This window comes from Panthera uncia, assembly GCF_023721935.1.
Source record: "Panthera uncia isolate 11264 chromosome C1 unlocalized genomic scaffold, Puncia_PCG_1.0 HiC_scaffold_3, whole genome shotgun sequence".
Taxonomy (NCBI): Eukaryota; Metazoa; Chordata; class Mammalia; order Carnivora; family Felidae; genus Panthera; species Panthera uncia.
In genome coordinates this window covers 34,010,857-34,033,477 of record NW_026057584.1, presented here as the reverse complement: position 1 = coordinate 34,033,477, position 22,621 = coordinate 34,010,857, and the positions used below count along the sequence as shown (strand labels likewise).

Sequence of the window (22,621 nt, the reverse complement as noted above, 5' to 3'; positions counted from 1 at the left end):
AATTTTGTTGCCTTTGCTCTTGATGTCCTATGCAAAAAATAATTGTCAAAAACAAGGAGATTTTTCTCTTAAATTTTCTTCAGGAGTTTTGAGATTTCAAGTCTTACACTTAAGTCTTTAACCCTTTTCAAGTTAATTTTTGTGAGTGGTTTCAGATAGGGGTTTAATTTCATTTTTCTGCATGTGTTTAAGTTTTCATTTATTGAAAAGACTGTCCTTTCCTCACTGAGTATTCTTGGCTGCCTGTCAAATATTAGTTGACTGTATATGTGTTGGTTTATTTCTTGGCTTTCTATATTTTATTCAGTCAGTCTGTGTATGTGTTTTTCATACCACACTGTATTGATTACTATAGTTTGTAATGCAGTTTAAAATCAGGAACTGGTTGGGGGGGGGTCTAGTTTTGTCCTTCCTCAAGATTGCTTTGGGCTCCCCTTTGTGGCTCCATAAACATTTCAGGATTGTTTTTTCTATTTCTCTGAAAAATGCCTTTAGAGGTTTGATAGGTATTGCACTGAATCTATAAATGGTTTTTGTAATAGGGACATTTAAGCAGCATTCCTTTTTCCGATCCATGAACATGGGATTATCTTTCCATTTATTTGTGTCTTCTTCAATTTCTTTCATTAGAGTCCTATGTTTTTCACAGTACAAATCTTTCACCTCCATGGTTAAATTTATTCTTAAGCATTTTATTGTTTTTGATGCTATTGTGAATAGGATTGTTCTCCTTATTTATTTTTCAGGTATTTCATTGTTAGTATACAGACACACAATTAATGTTGTATATTGATTTTACATCCCCCAAATTTACTCAATTCATTAATTCTAACAGGTTTTTCTGTTGCTTCTGTTGTTGTTGATGAGTCTTTAGCATTTTCTACATATGGGATGTTATCATCTGCAAATAAAGACAATTTCACTTCTTTCTGATTTAGATGACTTTTATTCATCTTGAGTAATTAGCTAGGACTTCCAGTTGAGTGGTAGGACTTCTATGTTGAGTAAGAGTGTGAAAATGGGCACCCCTGTCTTATTCTTGATGTTTACAGTAAAAGTTTTCAAACTTTTACCATTGAGGATGATGTGAGCTGTGGGCTTGATATATTTTGGCCTGTATTATGTTGAGGTATGTTTCTTCCATACCCAACTTGCAAAGATATTTTATCATGAAAGAAAGTTATATTTTGTCAAATATTTTTTCTTCATCTATTGAGATGATCATATAATTTTATCTTTAATTCTGTTAATGTGGTGTATCACATTTACTGATTTGCATATATTGAACCATCCTTCCATCCCAGGGATAGATCTCACATGATCATGGCATACAATCACTTTAATGTGCTATTGAATTCAGTTTGTTAAGATTTTGTTGAAAAATTTTGAGTCTATAATCATCAGGGATACTGGTCTATAGCTCTCTTTTATTGTAGGGTCTTACCTTACTTTGGTATCAGTGTAATGCTGACCTTGTAAAATGAGTTTGGGAGTTTTTTCCTATTTAATTTTTTGGAAGAGTTTGAGAAAGACTGATATTCATTCTTCTTTAAGTGTTTGTTTCACCAGTAAAACCATCTGGTCCTGGGCTTTTCTTTGTTGGAAGCTTTATTATTTCAATATCCTTACTCATTATTGATCTGTTCAGATTGTCTATTCATGATTTCGGTATAAGTTGTAATTTTTTTAATGTTTACTCATTTTTGAGAGAGAGGGAGACACAGGTTCTGTTTCTAAAATATAATTTATTGTCAAATTGGCTAACATACAGTGTATACAATGTGCTCTTGGTTTTGGGGGTAGATTGCCATGATTCATCGCTTACATACAATACCTAGTTCTCATCCCAACAAGTGCCCTCCTCAATGCTCATCACCCATTTTCCCTTCCCCCTGCCCTCCCCCCATCAACTCTCAGTTTGTTCTCTGTATTTAAGACTCTCTTATGGTTTGCCTCTCTGCCTCTCTGTTTGTAACTATTTTCCCCCTTCCCTTCCCCCATGGTCTTCTGTTAAGTTTCTCAAGTTCCACATTGAGTGAAAACATAGGATATCTATCTTTCTCTGAGTGACTTATTTCACTTAGCATAATACCCTCCAGTTGCATACACTTTGCTGCAAATGGCAGGATTTCACTCTTTCTCATTGCCAAGTAGTATTCCATTGTATGTATAAACCACATCTTCTTTATCCTTTCATCAGTTGATGGGCATTTATGGCTCTTTCCATAATTTGGTGATTGTTGAAAGCACTGCTATAAACATTGGGGTACATGTGTCCCTATGAATCAGCACTCTTATATCCTTTGGATAAATTCCTAGTAGTGCTATTGCTGCATCATAGGGTAGTTCTATTTTGAAATTTTTGAGGAACATCCACACTGTTTTCCAGAGTGGCTACACCAGTTTGCATTCCCACCAGTAGTGCAAGAGGGTTCCCGTTTCTCCACATCCTCACCAGCATCTGTAGGTTCCTAAGTTGTTCATTTTAGCCATTCTTACTGGTGTGAGGTGGTATCTCAGTGTGGTTTTGATTTGTGTTTCCCTGATGATGACTGATGTTGAGCATCTTTTCATGTATCTGTTGGCCATCTGGATGTCTTCTTTGGAAAAGTGTCTATTCATGTCTTCTTCCCATGTCTTCACTGGATTATTTGTTTTTTGCATGTTGAGTTTAGTAAATTCTTTAGAGATTTTGGATGCTAACTCTTTATCTGTCATTTTCAAATATCTTTTCCCATTCTGTCGGTTGCCTTTTACTTTTGTTGATTGTTTGCTTTGCAGTGCACAAGCTTTTTATCTTGATGAGGTCCCACGAGTTCATTTTTGCTTTTAATTCCCTTGCCTTTGGAGATGTCTCGAGCAAGAAATTGTGGCAGCTGAGGTCAAAGAGGTTGTTGTCTGCTTTCTCCTCTAGGGTTTTGATGGTTTCCTGTCTCACATTTAGGTCTTTCATCCATTTTGAGTTTACTTTTGTGTATGGTGTAAGAAAGTGGTCTAGTTTCATTCCTGGAATTTTCCAGGAGAGAAAAAAGAAAAAAAAAAGAATATAAAAGAGTGAAGAAAGCCTATGTGAATTATGGAATATAACCAAGCCAAACAATTTACATATCATTGGAGTCCCAGAAGAACACAGGGAGAAAAGGGCAGAAAATATATTTAAATAAATGATGGATGAGAACTTTCAAATCTGGAAAAAAATTTGGATATGTAAGTTCATGAAGCTTGTAGGTCTCCAAATAAATTCACTGCAAAGATATCTTTTGTAAGACTCATTGTAATAAAGCTGTCCATTATAAAAGACACAGAGAGGATTTTAAAAGCAGAAAGAGAAAAACAATTCCTCACATACAAGAGAACACCTATCAGGCTATCAGTGGGTTCCTCAGCAGGGACCTTGCCAGCCAGGCAAGTGGGAGATGATATATTCAAAGTACCGAAAGAAAAAAGCCTGCCAACCAAGAATATTTTACTCAGCAAACCGTCCTTCAGAAATGAGATACTTTCCCAAACAAACAGAAGCTGAGGAAGTTTATCACCTGCCTTACAAAAAATTTTGAAAGTAATTAAGCTGAAATGAAACGATAATAACATAAAAACATATGAAAATACAAAACACACTGGTAATGGTTAATATACAGTCAACATCAGAATAGTCTAACACCATAATATGATGGTGTATTATCATTTAACTCTAGTATAAAGGTTAAAGGACAAAGTATTAAAAATAACTATAGCTATAATAATTTGTTAACGGATTCATAGAGGTAAATTAGAAGAGGTAAATTGACAAAAAAACCCCATAAAATGTGGCCAAAGAATCAAACTGAACCACTTTCTTACACCATACACAAAAATAAATTCAAAATGGATCAAAGACCTGTGAGACCTGAAACCATAAAAATCCCAGAAGAGAACACAGGCAGTAATTTCTTTGACATTAGCCATAGCAACTTCTTTCTAGATATGACTCCAGAGGCAAGGGAAACAAATGCCAAAATACACTATTGGGATTACATCAAAATAAAAGCCTTCTGTGCAGTGAAGGAAACAACAACAAAACTAAAAGAATGGGAGGATATATTTATAATGACACAACCGGTAAAGGACTAGTATCCAAAATATATAAAGAACTTATCAAACTCAATACCCCCAAAATAAACAATCCAATTAAAACATTGGCAGAAGACATGAACAAACATTTCTCAAAAAAAAATAAATAAATAAATAACAAGACATACAGATGGACAAGAGACACATGAAAAGGTACTCACCATCACTTATCATTAAGGCAATGCAAATCAAAACAACAATGACATACCACCTCATACCTGTCAGAATGGCTAAAATCAACAACACAAGAAATAGCAGGGGTTGGCGAGGATGTGGAGAAAAAGAAAACTCATGCACTATTGGTAGGTATGCAAACTAGTGCAGTCACTATGGAAAATGGTATGGATGTTCCTCAGGAAGTTATAAATAGAACTACCTTAGGATCCAACAATTGCACTACTATTTACACAAAGAATACAAAAATACTAATTTGAAGGGATACATGCACCCTGATGTTTACAGCAGCATTAGCTACGATAGCCAAATTATGGAAAGAGCCCAAATGTCCACTGATGAATGGGTAAGGTATATATACATACATACAATGGAATATTATCAGGCATAAAGAAGAATGGAATCTTGCAATTTGCAACAACATGGATGTAGCTGGAGTCAAAATAATACCATAACCTGAAAAAGTATCAACCAATAACCTCCAAAAGTGTCCCAAAGTCCAATGCTAGGAGAAGGTGGGATACTTGCAATGTAAACTCTCTCACCACAATATAAATGGGTCAATATTTGACAGGAATCCAGTTGGGCATGCAATGGTGGCCTATACATCAGAAACTTCACCAAACTTGACTACTTTATGCCCAGCTATGAAGGTGGATGTGTTGCTGTGTTGAGTATAATAATAAATCCAGGCAACAGTGGTGGCAATCTGGGGAGCAGAAGTTCAATCAGCAGCTTGAGTCCAGTCAGTCTCATCAAGAACATGCCCTTACTGTATAAGTTACTCAGATGGTTCTTTTCATAGCAACAATTTGGTTCTACAGAGTTTGCAGCCCCAAAGAGAAGTGCGTTTAACGTGGCAGTCTGTAGTTTTCCAAATGATAATCAGGTAGCTAAGCCATTGGCTATAGCCCAAAAGTAAGCAAAAATCTAACAAAGTTCTCAAGAGGAGTACTGGCCAGAGTTCTCCCAACTGAGTGAAATAACCACATCCATTTTTGCTTCTGAATAGCTGGCCCTTAAACTAAACAGCCATAGTAGCCCATTGAAACCATTAGGTTTCAGCTTAGCTGAACCATCAGTAAATTTTGCCCAAGCATTTAGGGGCAGCTCTGTGAATCCAGGACTTCACTGAGACAGTGGCTTTGCTTCAAGTGGCAAAACAAAGGATAAGTTTTGGGCCCAATTCAGTAGCTGCTACTTTTTCATGCAAAACCAAAACCTGCCAGGACCAGGTGAGATGCACCCCTGAACATACTCCTACCATTTGGCCAGAAAAACCTGCTGGTTTAGGCTCCACTCAAAGCATGTTGAATGCCTAAATGAGGCACATAAAGTCTCTCATGCCCAGAGTTAAAAAATATGCTGGGCTTCCTTTTGGGTGGTAGGTAACTGAAGAGACATCATGTTTTCTTTGACTGCCAAAGGAATTGAGTGTTGTGATTCTGTCCACACAGTCCCAAAAAAATCTTTTTGGGAAGCAGACCCTTGAATTTTTTAGGGTTTATCAGCCATTCCTGATGGTCAGCCAGGGCCAATGAGACTGAGGCTTTTGACTTGTTAATCAACAGAACATCTTTAGAAATTAGAGGGTGGAGGCACTCACTTAAATCCTGGTCCACGCTTGTGGCAAATGACAAGGACTTCTGTACCTGTGGGAGTACCCTGAATGGGAGAATTTCTTCTGATAATTTGTGACTATTTACAGTATAAGCATATAACACATCAATTTAACTAAATGGTTAGTTAGCAGTAGAGCTATAACAGTACAATGAATCAGCAGAGAGGGTCCTACCCATAAGGTCACTTTAAATTTTTTCCCTACTGCAAGTTTTGCTCAAACCCTATCAGTTGATTTCTGATATTTTTTCGCCTCTTGTAACATAGATTCTCTTGCACACTAGGGGCTACAATAGCTCTTTTATAGCCATCAGGAGATTGTTACTTCCAAACTGGGAGCACAGGAAGAGCAAGGGTGTGAGGGAAGCTAACCTCTGGGGGATATCTAGAGCAACTAGAAGGCTTTGTTTTCATTTTGGCCCTTTATCTTAATCTCAAGGTTGGTATACCCCCTGCATTGTGCACCTCCCTGCTTCCAGAGTGTCTGGGCCACAGGAGCTCAGATCCAATCACTGGTAGAAAGTAGCAGGTAAGTAGGTGCCCTGGCTAAGGAAGAAAATCATATAAACTAGGCTTGACCTTCAAGTGTCAGTGGTACAGGAAAGGTGGTGTTGGCAGTGTACAAGATAGTGTACCAAGTGCCATCAGTCTTGTATGGTGGATATAGCTATAATGACGATATCTGGAACAGCTGAAATATGGAAGCAACAACTGGATTCAGTTGATGATAACTTTAAGCCGCCAAATTCATTAACAAATCCACTGGCCATACACACAGGGTTGTGGTATTGAGTTAATTGCATCTCTTACTTTCCAGGCTGCCTTGAAGTCCTTAATGAAGGCTGTGATTTCCCTTTTCTTTCTAGGATTCTATAGCATTTCTGTTAAGCGCACAGGGAGACAAGTTGGGTGGCAATTTACATGTCCCACCAGCACTTCTCTACAGCTCTTCCAATTCCTATGGAACTTATGGGATGGAGACAAACAAGTACGTAACATAATAATCCATACTACATATTCAGATGTGGAAACAACAACAGTACATTCAATTGACCTAAAGAGACCCATCTAGTTATGTTAGTTCCCTTCCCCATTGTGAACCCTGACCAAACCCCATAAAGTTGAACCCAACTAATTCTTCCTTCCACAGCTCTGGGTAATATAGAGATTTGAACATCCATAACCAAAAAAAGGCATAAAAGATTGGGCCCCTACCCTGTGAAATTCCTCCAGAAAACTTGGATGGCTGCACAGAATCCCCTTTAGGGACAGGAAGACCTTGGCCCCACCTTTAATCATGTTTCTCTTTAAGCCTCTGGGCTCAGCCTAAGAGGGAAGGGAAGTGTCATGGGGTTCAGAAGAAGGCAACTCCATACCATCTAATAAGACGTCACATGTACTGAGGTCTGCCCAACACTGTATAAGGCAACAAGGTCTTCATAGCTGATATTCTCTATTTCACCTTTTGGAATTATTTCACTCAAGAGCTATAGCCACATTGCTTTCTGGATAGGTCCATGTGGTTGCGTCCCCTCAAGTTACTTAAGCTTGCCTTGCATGGTAGTCACCTACTTTGTGGAGCCTACTTCAATCCAAGGCATCTGCTGTCCCATTACCGTGATGACATCTCATAAATTCTTCCCCAGTTTCAACATAAGGGCTAAAGGAGTTTTCCAAGTCGCCAGAGCTGACTTAAATAATTTATATTTCTTTGGGTCAGAAGATCATTTTCATCAGCATTACATGCACAATTCACGGCAGTAAGTGCCCAAATACTAGTCAATGCCTATTATGGTTTCCCACAAGAGTTTATCTGTCTTAGGATAATCTCCCAAAGAGGGTCCAACCTTCCTGTAGCAGCCAGAACTCATGACAAAAAACTCAAATATCTTACAGTTGTTTTGGAATGGATGGAAGATTATCACTATACATGGCTCCTATCACTATATACTTAGGTATAAGATGGCCCAACCACTGCCATTCTTCCTTTATAGGTATTACACAACCTGCATCCTCATCTCCCAAGAAAATGAGCCAGAGTTCTAATGATACACTTGGTTTCTGCCCATAGCACTCATAAATTTCCTATCATCCTCACTGTAGGTATGCATCTCTGTAACTGCTGTCAAAAAAGATATTCTTCTGCTCACTCAGGACAGATCTTAATACTAAATGGGATGACTGAGAGGGCTCATCAGATTGGCAAGGATGTCTCCCTACCTGGAGGATAATTAGAAACAACCAGGCCAATCACTGTTCAGGCATGTTTTTAAATCTATTTCCCAAAACATAACGTGCAACCATCTCTTCAACAATCCAAAGTACAGGACTATTTATTGCCTGATTAATTATACAATTTGGTCACCACTTTCCACCAATTCCTGTGAGCTTCCCTCAAATCCAATGATCAGACCACAAAGTCCTCAAATCCGTGTCTGTCAGTATCCCATCTTGTCACCAAAGCTGTCAAGAATGTACGCTGCTGGTAAGCTAATTGGTTAGCCTGCCACAGCTTCAGGGAGGCTAACAGAAGAAATAAGTCTCCTGAGTTAGAAATAAAAAATAGCTTATTACTCAGAGCAATCACAGTAGCCAGAGTATAAGCATTTTTGCATCATTTTCTCAAGCCCTGATTCTCAAGGTAATGCAAAGTGGGCCAGATAACAACAGCACATGTGATGGATTATGTTACAGGAAAAGAATCCTATACCTCTCACAAGGACCATGGAGAATGTTTCCCAACAATATGGAAAGATTTGTGAAATGATGACATAAATATTAACTATTAACACTGGATGCTGGAATTATGGGTTCTTTCTTACAATGGGAGGGATTGCTTAAATTTTAATAATAAGTATATATCATTTTCAACTCTGTATTTTAAAAATGCATTATGAACATTTAGGTCAAAATGACCGTTTGAATTTTTACAAAGCTGCTGCAAAATAAGCAAAGAAATGTAAATATAGGACACTGTGTATCAGCTACTTCAAATTTTTTAAAAAATCCAGAGCTAAAAAAAAAAAGAGGAAAATCTATATGTATACTAGAAAACTAGTAGATTACTAGTTAGAGTTAGGGCAGAAATTAGAATTCCTCTAAAATGGTTCAACAAAAGAAGCTTAACATTAATGAAAGGCATATTTATGGATAAGGAACCAATAATAAATGTTGAGAGAAACACTGAAAAGATGTTACCACTCCAGCAAGGGCCCAGTGATAGCTGGAGTCATGGAGGTGGGGCCATTCAGCTGGAGCCACAGATACGAAGGAAAATTCATTGCCAGAACCACAGCAACAAAGCAGGAAAACAGTAGGACAGAAAAACGCAACCTTTCTTTTCCCTATTGCCCTCTAATGTTCTGCCAGTGTCTGTCACTTACTGCACCTAACTAGAAGTCAGCCAGAAAGAGAGTCTGGTAAGGCATTCCATAGCAGTCATCTTCCTGGGGCATAAAACAGAACAAAGAAAGGCAGACCATAGACTGGGGTGGGGACAAGATGGAAAATAATAAGTACAGATACTCTCCACAATCCAAAAATGTTTCTATAAGATATAGTAAAAATGAAAACAGTAAAAGGCTAACCAATCCACCTGTAATTTACCATATTCAAGTAAAAGCTTGATTTGGAAGAAAGTGGACAGAACTTTCTACCCCTCGATGAAGATGCATATTTCTTCAAGCTCATGGTATCTGCAATTAGTCCAGCTGCCCAGCTAAGTTAAGGAATGCTGGCTCAATGAATATAAAAACACTGAAAATTCAGAGATGTTCTCTGGTAGTATTGCTTCTGGTTATATATAATTCTTTTCCTGTTCCTCACAGACAAATAAAAGCCTAATTACTAAAAATATAAAATGACTCCTTTCCCTTTGTCTGGTACCCAAAGATTTAAGTAAACTATCTCTGACAAAATCTACCTCAGATACCACTGGACAAACATATCTTTCAGAGAATAGTATGAGCAAAGAGAAAAATGATTAGAACTTCCAAAATTATGTTTCTAAAGATATATTATGATCAGTTGAAAAAGTCCCCCTACTCCAAAAATCATAGAAACAATTTTTTATCTCTATTTTTATAGTCCCAATTAGTTTCAAGAATTCATAGATGTAATTAGATAAGAAAAACTGATTTCCAGGTGAAAAAAATATTGAATTAAAAAAGAAAGTGGATAGGGGTGCTTGGGTGGCTCAGTCAGTTAACCATCTTAGGTCATGATCTCATTGTTCATAGGTTTGAGCCCCACACTGCGTGTAGAGATTACTAAAATAAAGAAAACTAAAAAAAGATATTTTTGAAAAAGATTTAAGGTAGTGTTTCACAGACCCATTCATCTACACAAAAATATTCTAAGTATCTTAGGGTGGCCTCTTAGATCTCTCTCCTGGACAAGAGAACTTCTAAGATTCTTAAGGATACTGTACTACAGCACCTTGGCTCTCACTTAAAGGTAAATAGTGGATATTCAGGAGTGTAACAGTTGCCTAAGATAATAATTTGATATACAGGAAGCCTACAAAATCTTTAAGAATCATAGCATCTGGGACAGAAGCAGAGATAATTTAAATGGAAAGAGGTTTTTGAACCCTCCACTTTCTTCAAAGAAGTCACAGGCTGCAAAGCTACTCAGTTACAAATACAAACTCTTTCTCAGGGAAAAAGAAGCTAAAGCCAAGCCCCAAGGGCAGAGGCAAGAAATTCAAAATTACTATGGCCCACTGACTGGTGTATGCTTCATCTTCCCCTTCTTCCACCTTTGGAATATAAGTGCCTATCCATTTCCCTGTTCTTTACTCACTATGTATGTAGGAGACAGATAATTGGTTTCTTTAATTCACAGTCTTAAGACTGAGAGGAGCCATACTCAAGAAACCTCATCTACCTGGATCTGATTTAGATGTTGAAATTCTATACTTCAAGACTAAGCCTGATGCAGTAGTAATAGCATGAGACCAAGGATCTTAGAAGGGAAGTAAGTATAGTTTGCATGTAGGAGGCACATGAATTACTTTGGGGTAGAGATAGTTCATTTGTGGTGGTTAATCTCCAAATATGGCCCCAATGAACACTTTCCAAGATTCATGCCCTTGTGTAGTCCCCTCCCATACTGAAACAGAACTGAGCCTAAGACTTGCTTTAACTGACAGAATTTAGTAGAAATATTCCTGTGCTAGTTCCAAGACTAAGTCTTAAAGGAGACCTGAACCTTCTGTTTTTGTGTATTAGAAGCCCGAAGCTGCCACATCAGAAATTCAGCTGCCCTGCTAGAAAGACCACATAAAGGGGCTGCATGGAAAGGGAAAGGGATAATCCCTAAGATTACACTGTGGGGGGTGCAGGGTGAGTGTGGAGAATAGATACATCAAACCAGATAGTACATGCATCCCAACTGAGCCCAGATTTACAGCTGTTCCCATCAAAGTGTAAGACATATAAATGAACCTCACGAGTGTTCCAGCCGAATCGAGCTCCTAGATGATTATGGGCCCAGCCAATATTAAGTGGAGAAAAACAACTTCCCAGCTAAAGCACAATCAACCCACAGAATCTTGAGAGATAATAAAATGGTTATTTTAAGCCACTAAGTTTTGGAGTGGTTTGTTATGCAGCAATGAATGAAAGCTGAATATTCTGGAAGTCAGAGTAAATAGAGAAATTAAAAGGCAAACTACAAACTATGAAAAAGTATGTGCCATGATTATATCAATGGTTAATATCCTCATAATGAGAAAGAGCTCACTGTGAAACCTCCACAGGATCACCAAGTAGTCAACAAAATAAAATGGACAAAGGACATGATCTGTCTACTCATTGTAGGGACAAGCAAAATGGCCAATAAGTATGAAAAAGTTCTTATCATTATTCAAAAGACCATTAATATTCAAATACTACGGGTGAGAATATAGGGAAAGTCTTTCTGGAGAGCAAATTTGTCAACATGCCATTTCTATGAATATAGCAGGGGACAGTCACAGACCCAAATACTTAAGCAAAAGGATGTTAGTTAATTCCAAACTTAATGTCCAACAATACAGAAAATATATAATTGTTTAAAAGAATTACTAAATATCTATATTTGAGGATATTCTGCATCTTACAGATTTTTAAGGAAACTCAGATAACATGTTTATAATGTCGTTTTAAAAAGCACAGATAAAATTATACACACACACATATATAATTTGATCCAAGTTTTTTAAATAAATGAAAAATATAATTTTACATAACCAGGCCAAAAGGAAATAAAACTGTCAAATGTAGCAGTAGGATTGTAACTACTTCTATTTCGTCTTTCATGCTTCTATTTTCTAAATTTTCTCTAACTGTATTACTTCCAAATTCAGTAAAAACAAGAATGTTATTTGAGAATAACTAGCTACTTAAGAATAATTCCCCAACTAGAGATATTTAATAAAGTTATCTTTTGGAATTAGGAAGAGAATTTAGAAATGACCTGATATGATGTACCATTCAACAGATGAGGAAATAAGTCTAGAGATTTTAACTGCCCAAGCTTGTTGAAGTATTTAGAGGCAGAACCTTACTTAGAATCCAGATTTTTACCCACTGATCAGTACACATTTTTCTACTGCTTTATGAGCTACCTATAACAGTGATTCATGTAAGATGTAAAGATCTAAGTAGAATAACTGTAATTTTGAGAAAAGCTTTAACCCTTTGAATTTATATTCAAATCATTCTCATTTTAAACTATAAAATTATTTGCAATAAGGATATATGTTATTTCCTACAAGTTTTATTAAAAACTTCCACTGAAATCACGTCCCAAGATTTTAAATTTCCTTTGTATTTACATTTTGTTATTGTTGTTACACATTCAGATGAATTTTATACCCACCCATGAGACTAGTTTGTACTACAGGTATCTCCAATCACTTTTTTTTTTTTCAAGGCTTTTTCCTCCTTACTTTATGGATATACGCAGGGTAGGTATGTTTAATATACTTAGACACACCTCCGCTTGGAGGCTTTTGAATGCATTTTCAATTTATTTGTGTTTTTTTAATGAATTATTTTGTTTTTCATAGTCTTATACTTCTGATACGAGGGCAGATACCTTTAGTTCAAGGTCTTCCTCTGGATCTTGGCTTTGAAACCTACCTTTTGATTTCGAATCTGGGGAAACTAACCTTGTGCTCTTCCTTCTAGCTAATCTTATAATGTTGCTTTGCCATCTAATTTCTGCCAGAGATGAATCTAAGTTCCTCTTCTTTATTTTACCCGGATATATATAGCTAGTTTTCAACTTTACCTCTGATGCAGAGGAGTCTGTTTGTGAAAGGCTTTCCACATCTTTCATATGTGGTGGAAATAATATATTTTTCATTTTTCCCTCTGGCACAGCTTCTGACTGGTATTCCTTTAAAAACAATGTTTTGCTCTCTTCCATTACTGTCAGGCTAGGAATAACACGCAATGGAGTTTGCTTTGGTGACTCATCTGTTTTCTTTGTTGACTCATCTGTTTTCTTTGTCGACTCATCACTTTCAGGAGCAACTGCAATAGTATCTGAATTATCTTGGTCTGACTGGTTCAAAGTTGGTAGAAGAGTAAGGTCTTTCTTATCATCATTATCCTGCAACTAGAAAATATATCAATAAAGCAAAGCTACCAATAACTAGAAAATATATCAATAAAGCAAAGCTACCAATTAATCATTACTGACTAGAAAAGATTTAAAACTAATAGTACTGGACTTAAAATAATTTATACCCTTATCCTTTATCATAACAAGTTACCACCAATGTTTGTCAATTGTTACATTCCTTATTAAAAGTGTTAAGAAATTCTCTACTTGCCTGAAACCATGGACTATAGAATATTATCCATTAAAATGATCACACAGCTTTATAAATTAGTGGTTCTCATATACTTAGATTTTATAAATCAGCAACATCTCAAAAAAGAAAATTGAGGGGTCTAACATTTTGCTGTTATTATGCTACACCAATATATCAATAAATAAATAAAATTTTACCAGCAAAATAGCACAAAGAACATACCATTAAATCACAACTATATAATAAAATAAAGGAAATTTTAATAGCAAAATAGTACAAAAAGCACTATCAACAAATAAAGGACAACCTGTTAAGCCAAACAAATTTAGCTCTATGAAAAATTCTCTATAGAGACTATTTAGGGAGAAGATGGCAGCATAGGAGGACCCTGGCCTCACCGCGTCCTGCTGATCACTTAGATTCCACCCACATCTGCCTAAATAACCCAGCAAACCACCAGAAGACTAGCAGAACGGACTCTCCACAGCCAAGCATAGACAAGAGGCCCACAGAAGAGGGTAGGAAGGGCAGAGAGGCGGTGCGCACTACATGGACTGGTGGGAGGGAGCCGGGGCAGTGGAGGGGCAGCCCGCCTGGCAAGGCAGATCCCCCGAGTCTGGCTTGCAAAAGCTGAGGGGCCGGAGGGAGTGTGTTCTGACAGCCAGCGAGACTTAACATCTGGAATGTTAAAAGTCAACAGCTCTGTTCTTAGAGTGGGAGGGTGAGAGGACACAGGGAGAGAGAGGTGTTGAGCCCTGAAGAGAGAGCTCATTTCTGCAGGGAACAAAGGCGCTGGCCAGTGCCATCTCCCTCTTCCATCCCCCAGCCGAAACCCCAAAGGGAATCAGTTCCCAGCACCAAACATGCTTGCATCGTGCAAACACCCAACACTGTTCTTCTGTGGATCCATCCCTCCAACGGGTCGGCCCCCCTCCCTGTGCTGCAGGGCCCCTCCTGCAGGGGACCACTGACGGCAAAGTGAGCTGAGCCTGCCCCTCCTGCCCCTGTGCACCTTGCGGATCCACCCCAGCTAATATGCCAGTTCCCATCAAAGAAGCGCCACAACCCTAGCAGTGTGCAAGTAGTCCAGACAGGGGCCACACCACTCCACAGTGAGTCCTGCCCCTGGGAGAGGGGAAGAAAAGGTACACACCAGTCTGACTGTGGCCCAAGCGGTGGGCTAGGGACAGACATGGGGTCTGACTGTGGCCCTGCCCACCAACACAAGTTACTCCAGACAGCACAGGGGAAGTGCCCTGCAGTTCCACGCCACCCCAGGATCAAAAATAATTTAAGCAATATAATGGAACATGAATATTAGTCATAATTAGAATAATAGTCATAAAATTAATAGCTGGGCTTGAAAAAAGTATACAGGACAGCAGAGAATCTATTGCTACAGAGATCAAGGGATTAAGAAATAGTCATGAAGAGCTAAAAATGCTATAAATGAGGTGCAAAATAAAATGGAGGTGACCACAGCTTGGATTAAAGAGGCAGAGGAGAGAATATGTGAATTAGAAGATAAAATTATGGAAAAAGAGGAAGCTGAGAAAAAAAGAGACAAAAAAAATCCAGGACTATGAGGGGAGAATTAGAGAACTAAGTGATGCAATCAAATGCAACAATATCCATATAATAGGAATTCCATTAGAGGAAAAGAGAGAGAAAGGGGCTGAAGGTGTACTTGAACAAATCATAGCTGAGAACTTTCCTGATCTGGGGAAGGAAAAAGGCATTGAAATCCAAGAGGCACAGAGAACTCCCTTCAGACGTAACTTGAGTCGATCTTCTGCACAACATATCATAGTGAAACTGGCAAAATACAAGGATGAAGAGAAAATTCTGAAAGCAGCTAGGGATAAACATGACCTAACATATAAAGGGAGACCGATAAGACTAGCGACAGACCTATCCACTGAAACTTGGAAGGCCAGAAAGGAATGGCAGGAAATCTTCAATGTGATGAACAGAAAAAAATATGCAGCCAAGAATCCTTTATCCAGCAAGTCTGTCATTCAGAATAGAAGGAGAGATAAAGGTCTTCCCAAACAAACAAAAACTGAAGGAATTTATCACCACTAAACCAGCCCTACAAGAGTCCTAAGGGGGATTCTGTGAGTGAAATGTTGCAAGGACCACAAAGTACCAGAGACACCACTACAAGCATGAAACCTACAGACATCACGATGACTCTAAACCCATATCTTTCTATAATAACACTGAATGCAAATGGACTAAATGTGCCAACCAAAAGACATAGGGCATCAGAAGGGATAAAAAAACAAGACCCATCTATTTGCTGTCTACAAGAGACTCATTTTAGACCTGAGAACACCTTCAGATTGAAAGTGAGGGGATGGAGAACTGTCTATCATGCTACTGGAAGTCAAAAGGAAGCTGGAGTAGCCATACTTATATCAGACAAGCTAGACTTTAAATTAAAGGCTGTAACAAGAGATGAAGAAGGGCATTATATAATAATTACAAGGTCTATCCATCAGGAAGAGCTAACTATTATAAATGTCTATGCGCCAAATACCCGAGCCCCCAAATATATAAAACAATTACTCACAAACATAAGCAACCTTATTGATAAGAATGTGGTAACTGCAGGGGACTTTAATACTCCACTTACAGTAATGGATAGTTCATCTAGACACAGGATCAATAAAGAAACAAGGGCCCTGAATGATACATTGGGACAGATGGACTTGACAGATATATTTAGAACTCTGCATCCCAAAGCAACAGAATATACTTTCTTCTCGAATGCACATGGAACATTCTCCAAAATAGATCACATACTGGGTCACAAAACAGCCCTTCATAAGTATACAAGAATTGAGATCATACCATGCACACTTTCAGACCACAATGCTATGAAGCTTGAAATCAATAGGAAAAAGTCTGGAAAACCTCCAAAAGCATGGAGGTTAAAGAAGACCTTACTAAGGAATGAATGGGTCAATCAGCCAATTAGAGAAGAAATTAAAAAATACATGGAAACAAACGAAAATGGAAATACAACAATCCAAACACTTTGGGATGCAGCTAAAGCAGTCCTGAGAGGAAAATACATTGCAATCCAGGCCTATCTCAAGAAACAAGAAAAATCCCAAATACAAAATCTAACAGCACACCTAAAGGAAATAGAAGCAGAACAGCAAAGGGAGCCCAAACCCAGCAGAAGAAGACAAATAATAAAGACCAGAGCAGAAATAAACAATATAGAATCTAAAAGAACTGTAGAGCAGATCAATGAAACCAAGAGTTGATTTTTTGAAAAAATAAACAAAATTGATAAATCTCTAGCCAGGCTTCTCAAAAAGAAAAGGGAGATGACCCAAATGGATAAAATCATGAATGAAAATGGAATTATTACAACCAATCCCTCAGAAGTACAAGCAATTATCAGGGAATACTATGAAAAATTACATGCCAACAAACTGGACAACCTGGAAAAAATGGACCAATTCCTAGGCACACACACACTTCCAAAACTCAAACAGGAAGAAATAGAAAATTTGAACAGACCCATAGCCAGTGATGAAATGGAATCAGTTATGAAAAATCTCCCAACAAATAAGAATCCAGGACCAGATGGCTTCCCAGGGGAATTCTGTATTAAAACAGAGATAATACTTATCCTTCTCAAGCTGTTCCAAAGAAACAGAAAGAGAAGGAAAACTTCCAGACTCATTCTATGCAGCCAGCATTACTTTGATTCCTAAACCAGACAGAGACCCAGCAAAAAGAGAGAACTACAGGCCAATATACCTGATAACTATGGATGCAAAAATTCTCAACAAGATACTAGCAAATCAAATTCAACAGCATATAAAAAGAATTATTCACCATGATCAAGTGGGATTCATTCATGGGCTGCAGGACTGGTTCAACATTCATAAATCAATCAATGTGATACATCACATTAATAAAAGAAAAGAACCATATGATCCTGTCAATTGATGCAGAAAAAGTATTTGACGAAATTCAGCATCCTTTCTTAATAAAAACCCTCAAGAAAGTTGGGATGGAAGGAACATACTTAAACATCATAAAAGCCATTTATGAAAAGCCCATAGCTAATATCATCCTCAATGGGGAAAAACTCAGAGCTTTCACCCTGAGATCAGGAACACGACAGGGATGTCCACTTTCACTGCTGTTGTTTAACACAGTGTTGGACGTTCTAGCATCAGCCATCAGACAACAAAAGGAAATCAAAGGCATCAAAATTGGCAAAGATGAAGTTAAGCTTTCACTTTTTGCAGATGACATGATATTATACATGGAAAACCCAACAGACTCCACCAAAAGTCTGCTAGAACTGATACATGAATTCAGCAAAGTTGCAGGATACAAAATCAATGTACAGAAATCAGTTGAATTCTTATACACTAATAATGAAGCAACAGAAAGACAAATAAACTGATCCCATTCACAATTGCACCAAGAAGCATAAAATACCTAGGGATAAACCTAACCAAAGATATAAAAGATCTGTATGCTGAAAACTATAGAAAGCTTATGAAGGAAATTGAAGAAGATATAAAGAAATGAAAAAACATTCCGTGCTCATGGGTTGGAAGAATAAATATTGTTAAAATGTCACTACTACCCAAAGCTATCTACACATTCAGTGCAATCCCAAACAAAATTGCACCAACATTCGTCTCAAAGCTAGAACAAGCAATCCTAAAATTTGTATGGAACCACAAAAGACCCTGAATAGCCAAAGTAATTTTGAAGAAGACCAAAGCAGGAGGCATCACAATCCCAGACTTTAGCCTCCACTACAAAGCTGTAATCATCAAGACAGCATGGTATTGGCACAAAAACAGACACATAGACCAATGGAATAGAATAGAAACCCCAGAACTAGACCCACAAATGTATGGCTAACTCATCTTTGACAAAGCAGGAAAGAATATCCAATGGAAAAAAGACAGTCTCTTTAACAAATGATGCTGGGAGAACTGGACAGCAACATGCAGAAGGATGAAACTAGACCACTTTCTTACACCATTCACAAAAATAAACTCAAAATGGATAAAGGACCTGAATGTGAGACAGGAAACCATCAAAACCCTAGAGGAGAAAGCAGGAAAAGACCTCTCCGACCTCAGCTGCAGCTATTTCTTACTTGACACATCCCCAAAGACAAGGGAATTAAAAGCAAAAATGAACTACTGGGACCTCATGAAGATAAAAAGCTTCTGCACAGCAAAGGAAACAATCAACAAAACTAAAAGGCAACCAACGGAATGGGAAAAGATATTTGCAAATGACTTATCGGACAAAGGGCTAGTATCCAAAATCTATAAAGAGCTCATCAAACTCCACACCCGAAAAACAATCCAGTGAAGAAATGGGCAGAAAACATGAATAGACACTTCTCTGAAGAAGACATCCAGATGGCCAACAGGCACATGAAAAGATGCTCAACGTCCCTCCTCATCAGGGAAATACAAATCAACACCACACTCAGATATCACCTCACGCCAGTCAGAGTGGCCAAAATGAACAAATCAGGAGACTATAGATGCTGGTGAGGATGTGGAGAAACGGGAACCCTCTTGCACCATTGGTGGGAATGCAAACTGGTGCAGCCACTCTGAAAACAGTGTGGAGGTTCCTCAAAAAATTAAAAATAGACCTACCCTATGACTCAGCAATAGCACTGTTAGGAATTTACCCAAGGGATACAGTAGTACTGATGCATAGGGGCACTTGTACCCCAATGTTTACAGCAGCACTCTCAACAATAGCCAAATTATGGAAAGAGCCTAAATGTCCATCAACTGATGAATGGATAAAGAAATTGTGGTTTATATACACAATGGAGTACTACATGGCAATGAGAAAGAACGAAATATGGCCCTTTGTAGCAACATGGATGGAACTGGAGAGTGTGATGCTAAGTGAAATAAGCCATACAGAGAAATACAGATACTATATGTTTTCACTCTTATGTCGATCCTGAGAAACTTAACAGAAGACCATGGGGGAGGGGAAGGAAAAAAAAAAGGTTAGAGAGGGAGGGAGCCAAAACATAAGAGACTCTTAAAAACTGAGAACCGAGGGTTGATGGGGGGTGGGAGGGAGGGGAGGGTGGGTGATGGGTATTGAGGAGGGCACCTGTTGGGATGAGCACTGGGTGTTGCATGCAAACCAATTTGACAATAAATTTCATATTTAAAAAAAAAAAAGAAAGATAAATTCTCTATGTTGTCTTTTTTCCCCTCTGTCTCCTTGGACTGGGGAAACCAGTACATGTTGACTCTTCAATTGATATTTAGAAGACATTCACCCCACAATGAAAAATATTAAATCCTATTTGTCAAGTAGTATAGAAAAATCTTTTATTCTTTGTTGGTTTACACACGGATCCATTGCTTTATGGAATGAATTCCTATGTAAAATTAGCTAAAATGCAAATAATATTACGTGAACTCTATTTTTTTCTTTATATTTTAAACATAGATTATAAACCCATAGAGAAAGTAATGAATGTGGTTAGGTCTGTGGCATCAATTTCTAAGATCAATGTGCAGAACTAACTTTATGCTTTTATTAATTGCTGCCTCCTTTCTCTTCGTCAACATTTTTTGTCCCCATCTTCATATGTATTTTTAAATATTACCATTTTATGCTGTAATTTCCCTTTGAAGAGTGTAAATTAACTCAACTAAATAATGTAATTATACAGATACTACCATAACAGAAATAACCATAAAAACCTGAATAACTTCTTGGGTGCCTTTTTCCCCCCATCCACAAATATTTTTTTTATTTATAAATGTTTCATCCCTTTAAAAACAGTGACTATTAGAAATTCTCTTCCAAGTTCCCTTACCTCACTTGGAGCAGTTTCAGCTCCTTTCTTTATACAGGGGACATCTGTAAATAAGTGAATTGTAATATTTTATTATTATATTATAAAATAAACATTTTTATATATGTACACTAATAAGATACTATTAGGATCTTTCTCACCAAGAACAAAGAGCAATTTAAATCAAAGCAGCTATTCACACATAAATACTATTTAGTAAAAACAGGCTGATGACTCTCTGGGCAGATGGGGGAATGGTAAATGAAAAAGTGAGGACTTAAAATGAAAACATGCATAAAGTGGTAAGATTTCAGATTCATCAATGTAAGACATAAAAACAGGTAAACAGTACATTTTGCTACAAGTCAAGAGGAAATAAAATAAATCCCGTATGGTCAGTGACAGAGCTGGGACTGAAAAAAAGATACTGGAATAAAGTTTTATGTATCCAGAGAAATTAGGACCATTCAAAAGAGGCTGACTGAAGCATTTATAAAAATTTTTCTAGAAATATAGAGTCTATATTTATCAAGTAGAAAAGAAAACCTAAAAGGAAGAAAGAAGGAATAAAAAATTGAGATAGAAAGGTATGTATTAAGTCTAGTATAAAACAAAATTTATTCTGGTCACTATTAGCTGTGGGGTCAGCTTACCCATTTTTCTGAGCTTTGGTTTTCCCATATGTAAAACAGGATAATGATGGCTTATCTTATAGGTATGACACAAGTATATGTAAGATGTGAGCAGCAATATGGTTAAATGCTTGAGCTCTTGATATACTTTTTAAAGTTTTTATTTACTTATTTTGAGAGAGAGAGACAGACAGACAGAGAGAGAGAATAGGGGAGGGGCAGAGAGAAAGAGGATTTCAAAGAAGCTCCACACTGTCAGTGCAGAGCCCAATGCAGGGCTGGAATCACAAACCGTGAGATCATGACCTGAGACAAAATCAAGAGTCAACACTTAACCGACTGAGCCACCCAGGCACCCCAAATGTTTGAGCTCTTGGGTCAAACAGACGAGGTTCAAATTCAACCCCAATCAGTTAATGGCTGTGTAACTTTTGACTGGTTACTTAATCTGTTTGATCCTCAGCTTTCTCATGTGTAAAATCTGGATAAATAATAATAGCACCCTCAACTGACTGATGTGAGGATTGAGTTATATAATCCAGGTAAAGGCTAAAGGCCTGCAACACAGTGATGAATAAATGTTAGCTGAAGCTATAAGAAGATATAGGAATACCAGAAGAAAACAAGTCACCAGACTTGAAATAAACTCTTCAGCTAAGGAAAAAAAAAAAAACTCTTTGGATAAGAAAAAAATAATAATAAATAAAAATAAAAATAAACTCTCTGGGGAAAAAAAAGTTGGCAACCACCAGTGAGTAAGAGAGGTAAACCTCCAATCTTCAACACTGATAGGGAAGAGGGAAACTGATTCTCTTACTCGTGAAACGAGCATTTCAGGTGAAGAGTAGGCTAAAGATTCAGTAGCTCTGCTAGTCTGGTTGATCCTCAGAGGTTAGGAAAAGAACATATCAAAAGCTAAGGTGGCCAGGAGGTAGAAGCAGGGAAGTAGAGAAGTAATTTGTGGCACAAGTCTTGCAACAATAAATCATTATTCTACACCGGCAGAATCCAAGATTTTATAGATATAGTATTATGCATATATTTTAACTTACTTTCTAAATGTATCTTTTAACAGAGAGATTTTTTTAAAGACTACCATAACAATCTCTTCCATTATCTTATTGATAATTTGTGGTAAGTTCTAAAATTTAATGCTAATTTAATTTCCTGCCCTCCGCTGTCTTCCTTCCTCTTACACACACACACACCTCTACAGCTAACGTTTAAGAATATACCTTTTTCATAGATCATAGTTAAGATTTAACTATTTTCTTGTCCTTACAAGGAATACAGGAGCATTTAAAAAAAATAACTCTTAATTGGGTCTAAGCCTTTTAAGGTGTTACAAAATAAATACCTAATAGTAAAACTATAATGAGATGCATATTTATTTCCAAGAAAAAAATGAAATCCACCTAAAGCAAATTATTAATTTTC

At 37.4% G+C, this 22,621-nt stretch overlaps 1 protein-coding gene across 7 annotated transcripts in view; it reads right to left on the bottom strand.

Annotated features, from left to right (window-relative positions):
- The window catches only part of C2CD6 (C2 calcium dependent domain containing 6), a 150,473-nt gene that overhangs the window by 65,562 nt on the left and 62,290 nt on the right, over positions 1-22,621 (bottom strand). For 6 of the 7 annotated variants that reach the window (XM_049615184.1, XM_049615185.1, XM_049615179.1 and 3 more), the window contains 2 exons: positions 20,574-20,617; positions 13,183-13,512 (listed from right to left, as the gene is read on the bottom strand). In XM_049615184.1, coding sequence (XP_049471141.1) covers positions 13,183-13,512; positions 20,574-20,617 — 374 coding nt within the window. The remainder of the gene's footprint in view (positions 1-13,182; positions 13,513-20,573; positions 20,618-22,621) is intronic. The other variant, XM_049615183.1, reaches the window with a different exon arrangement.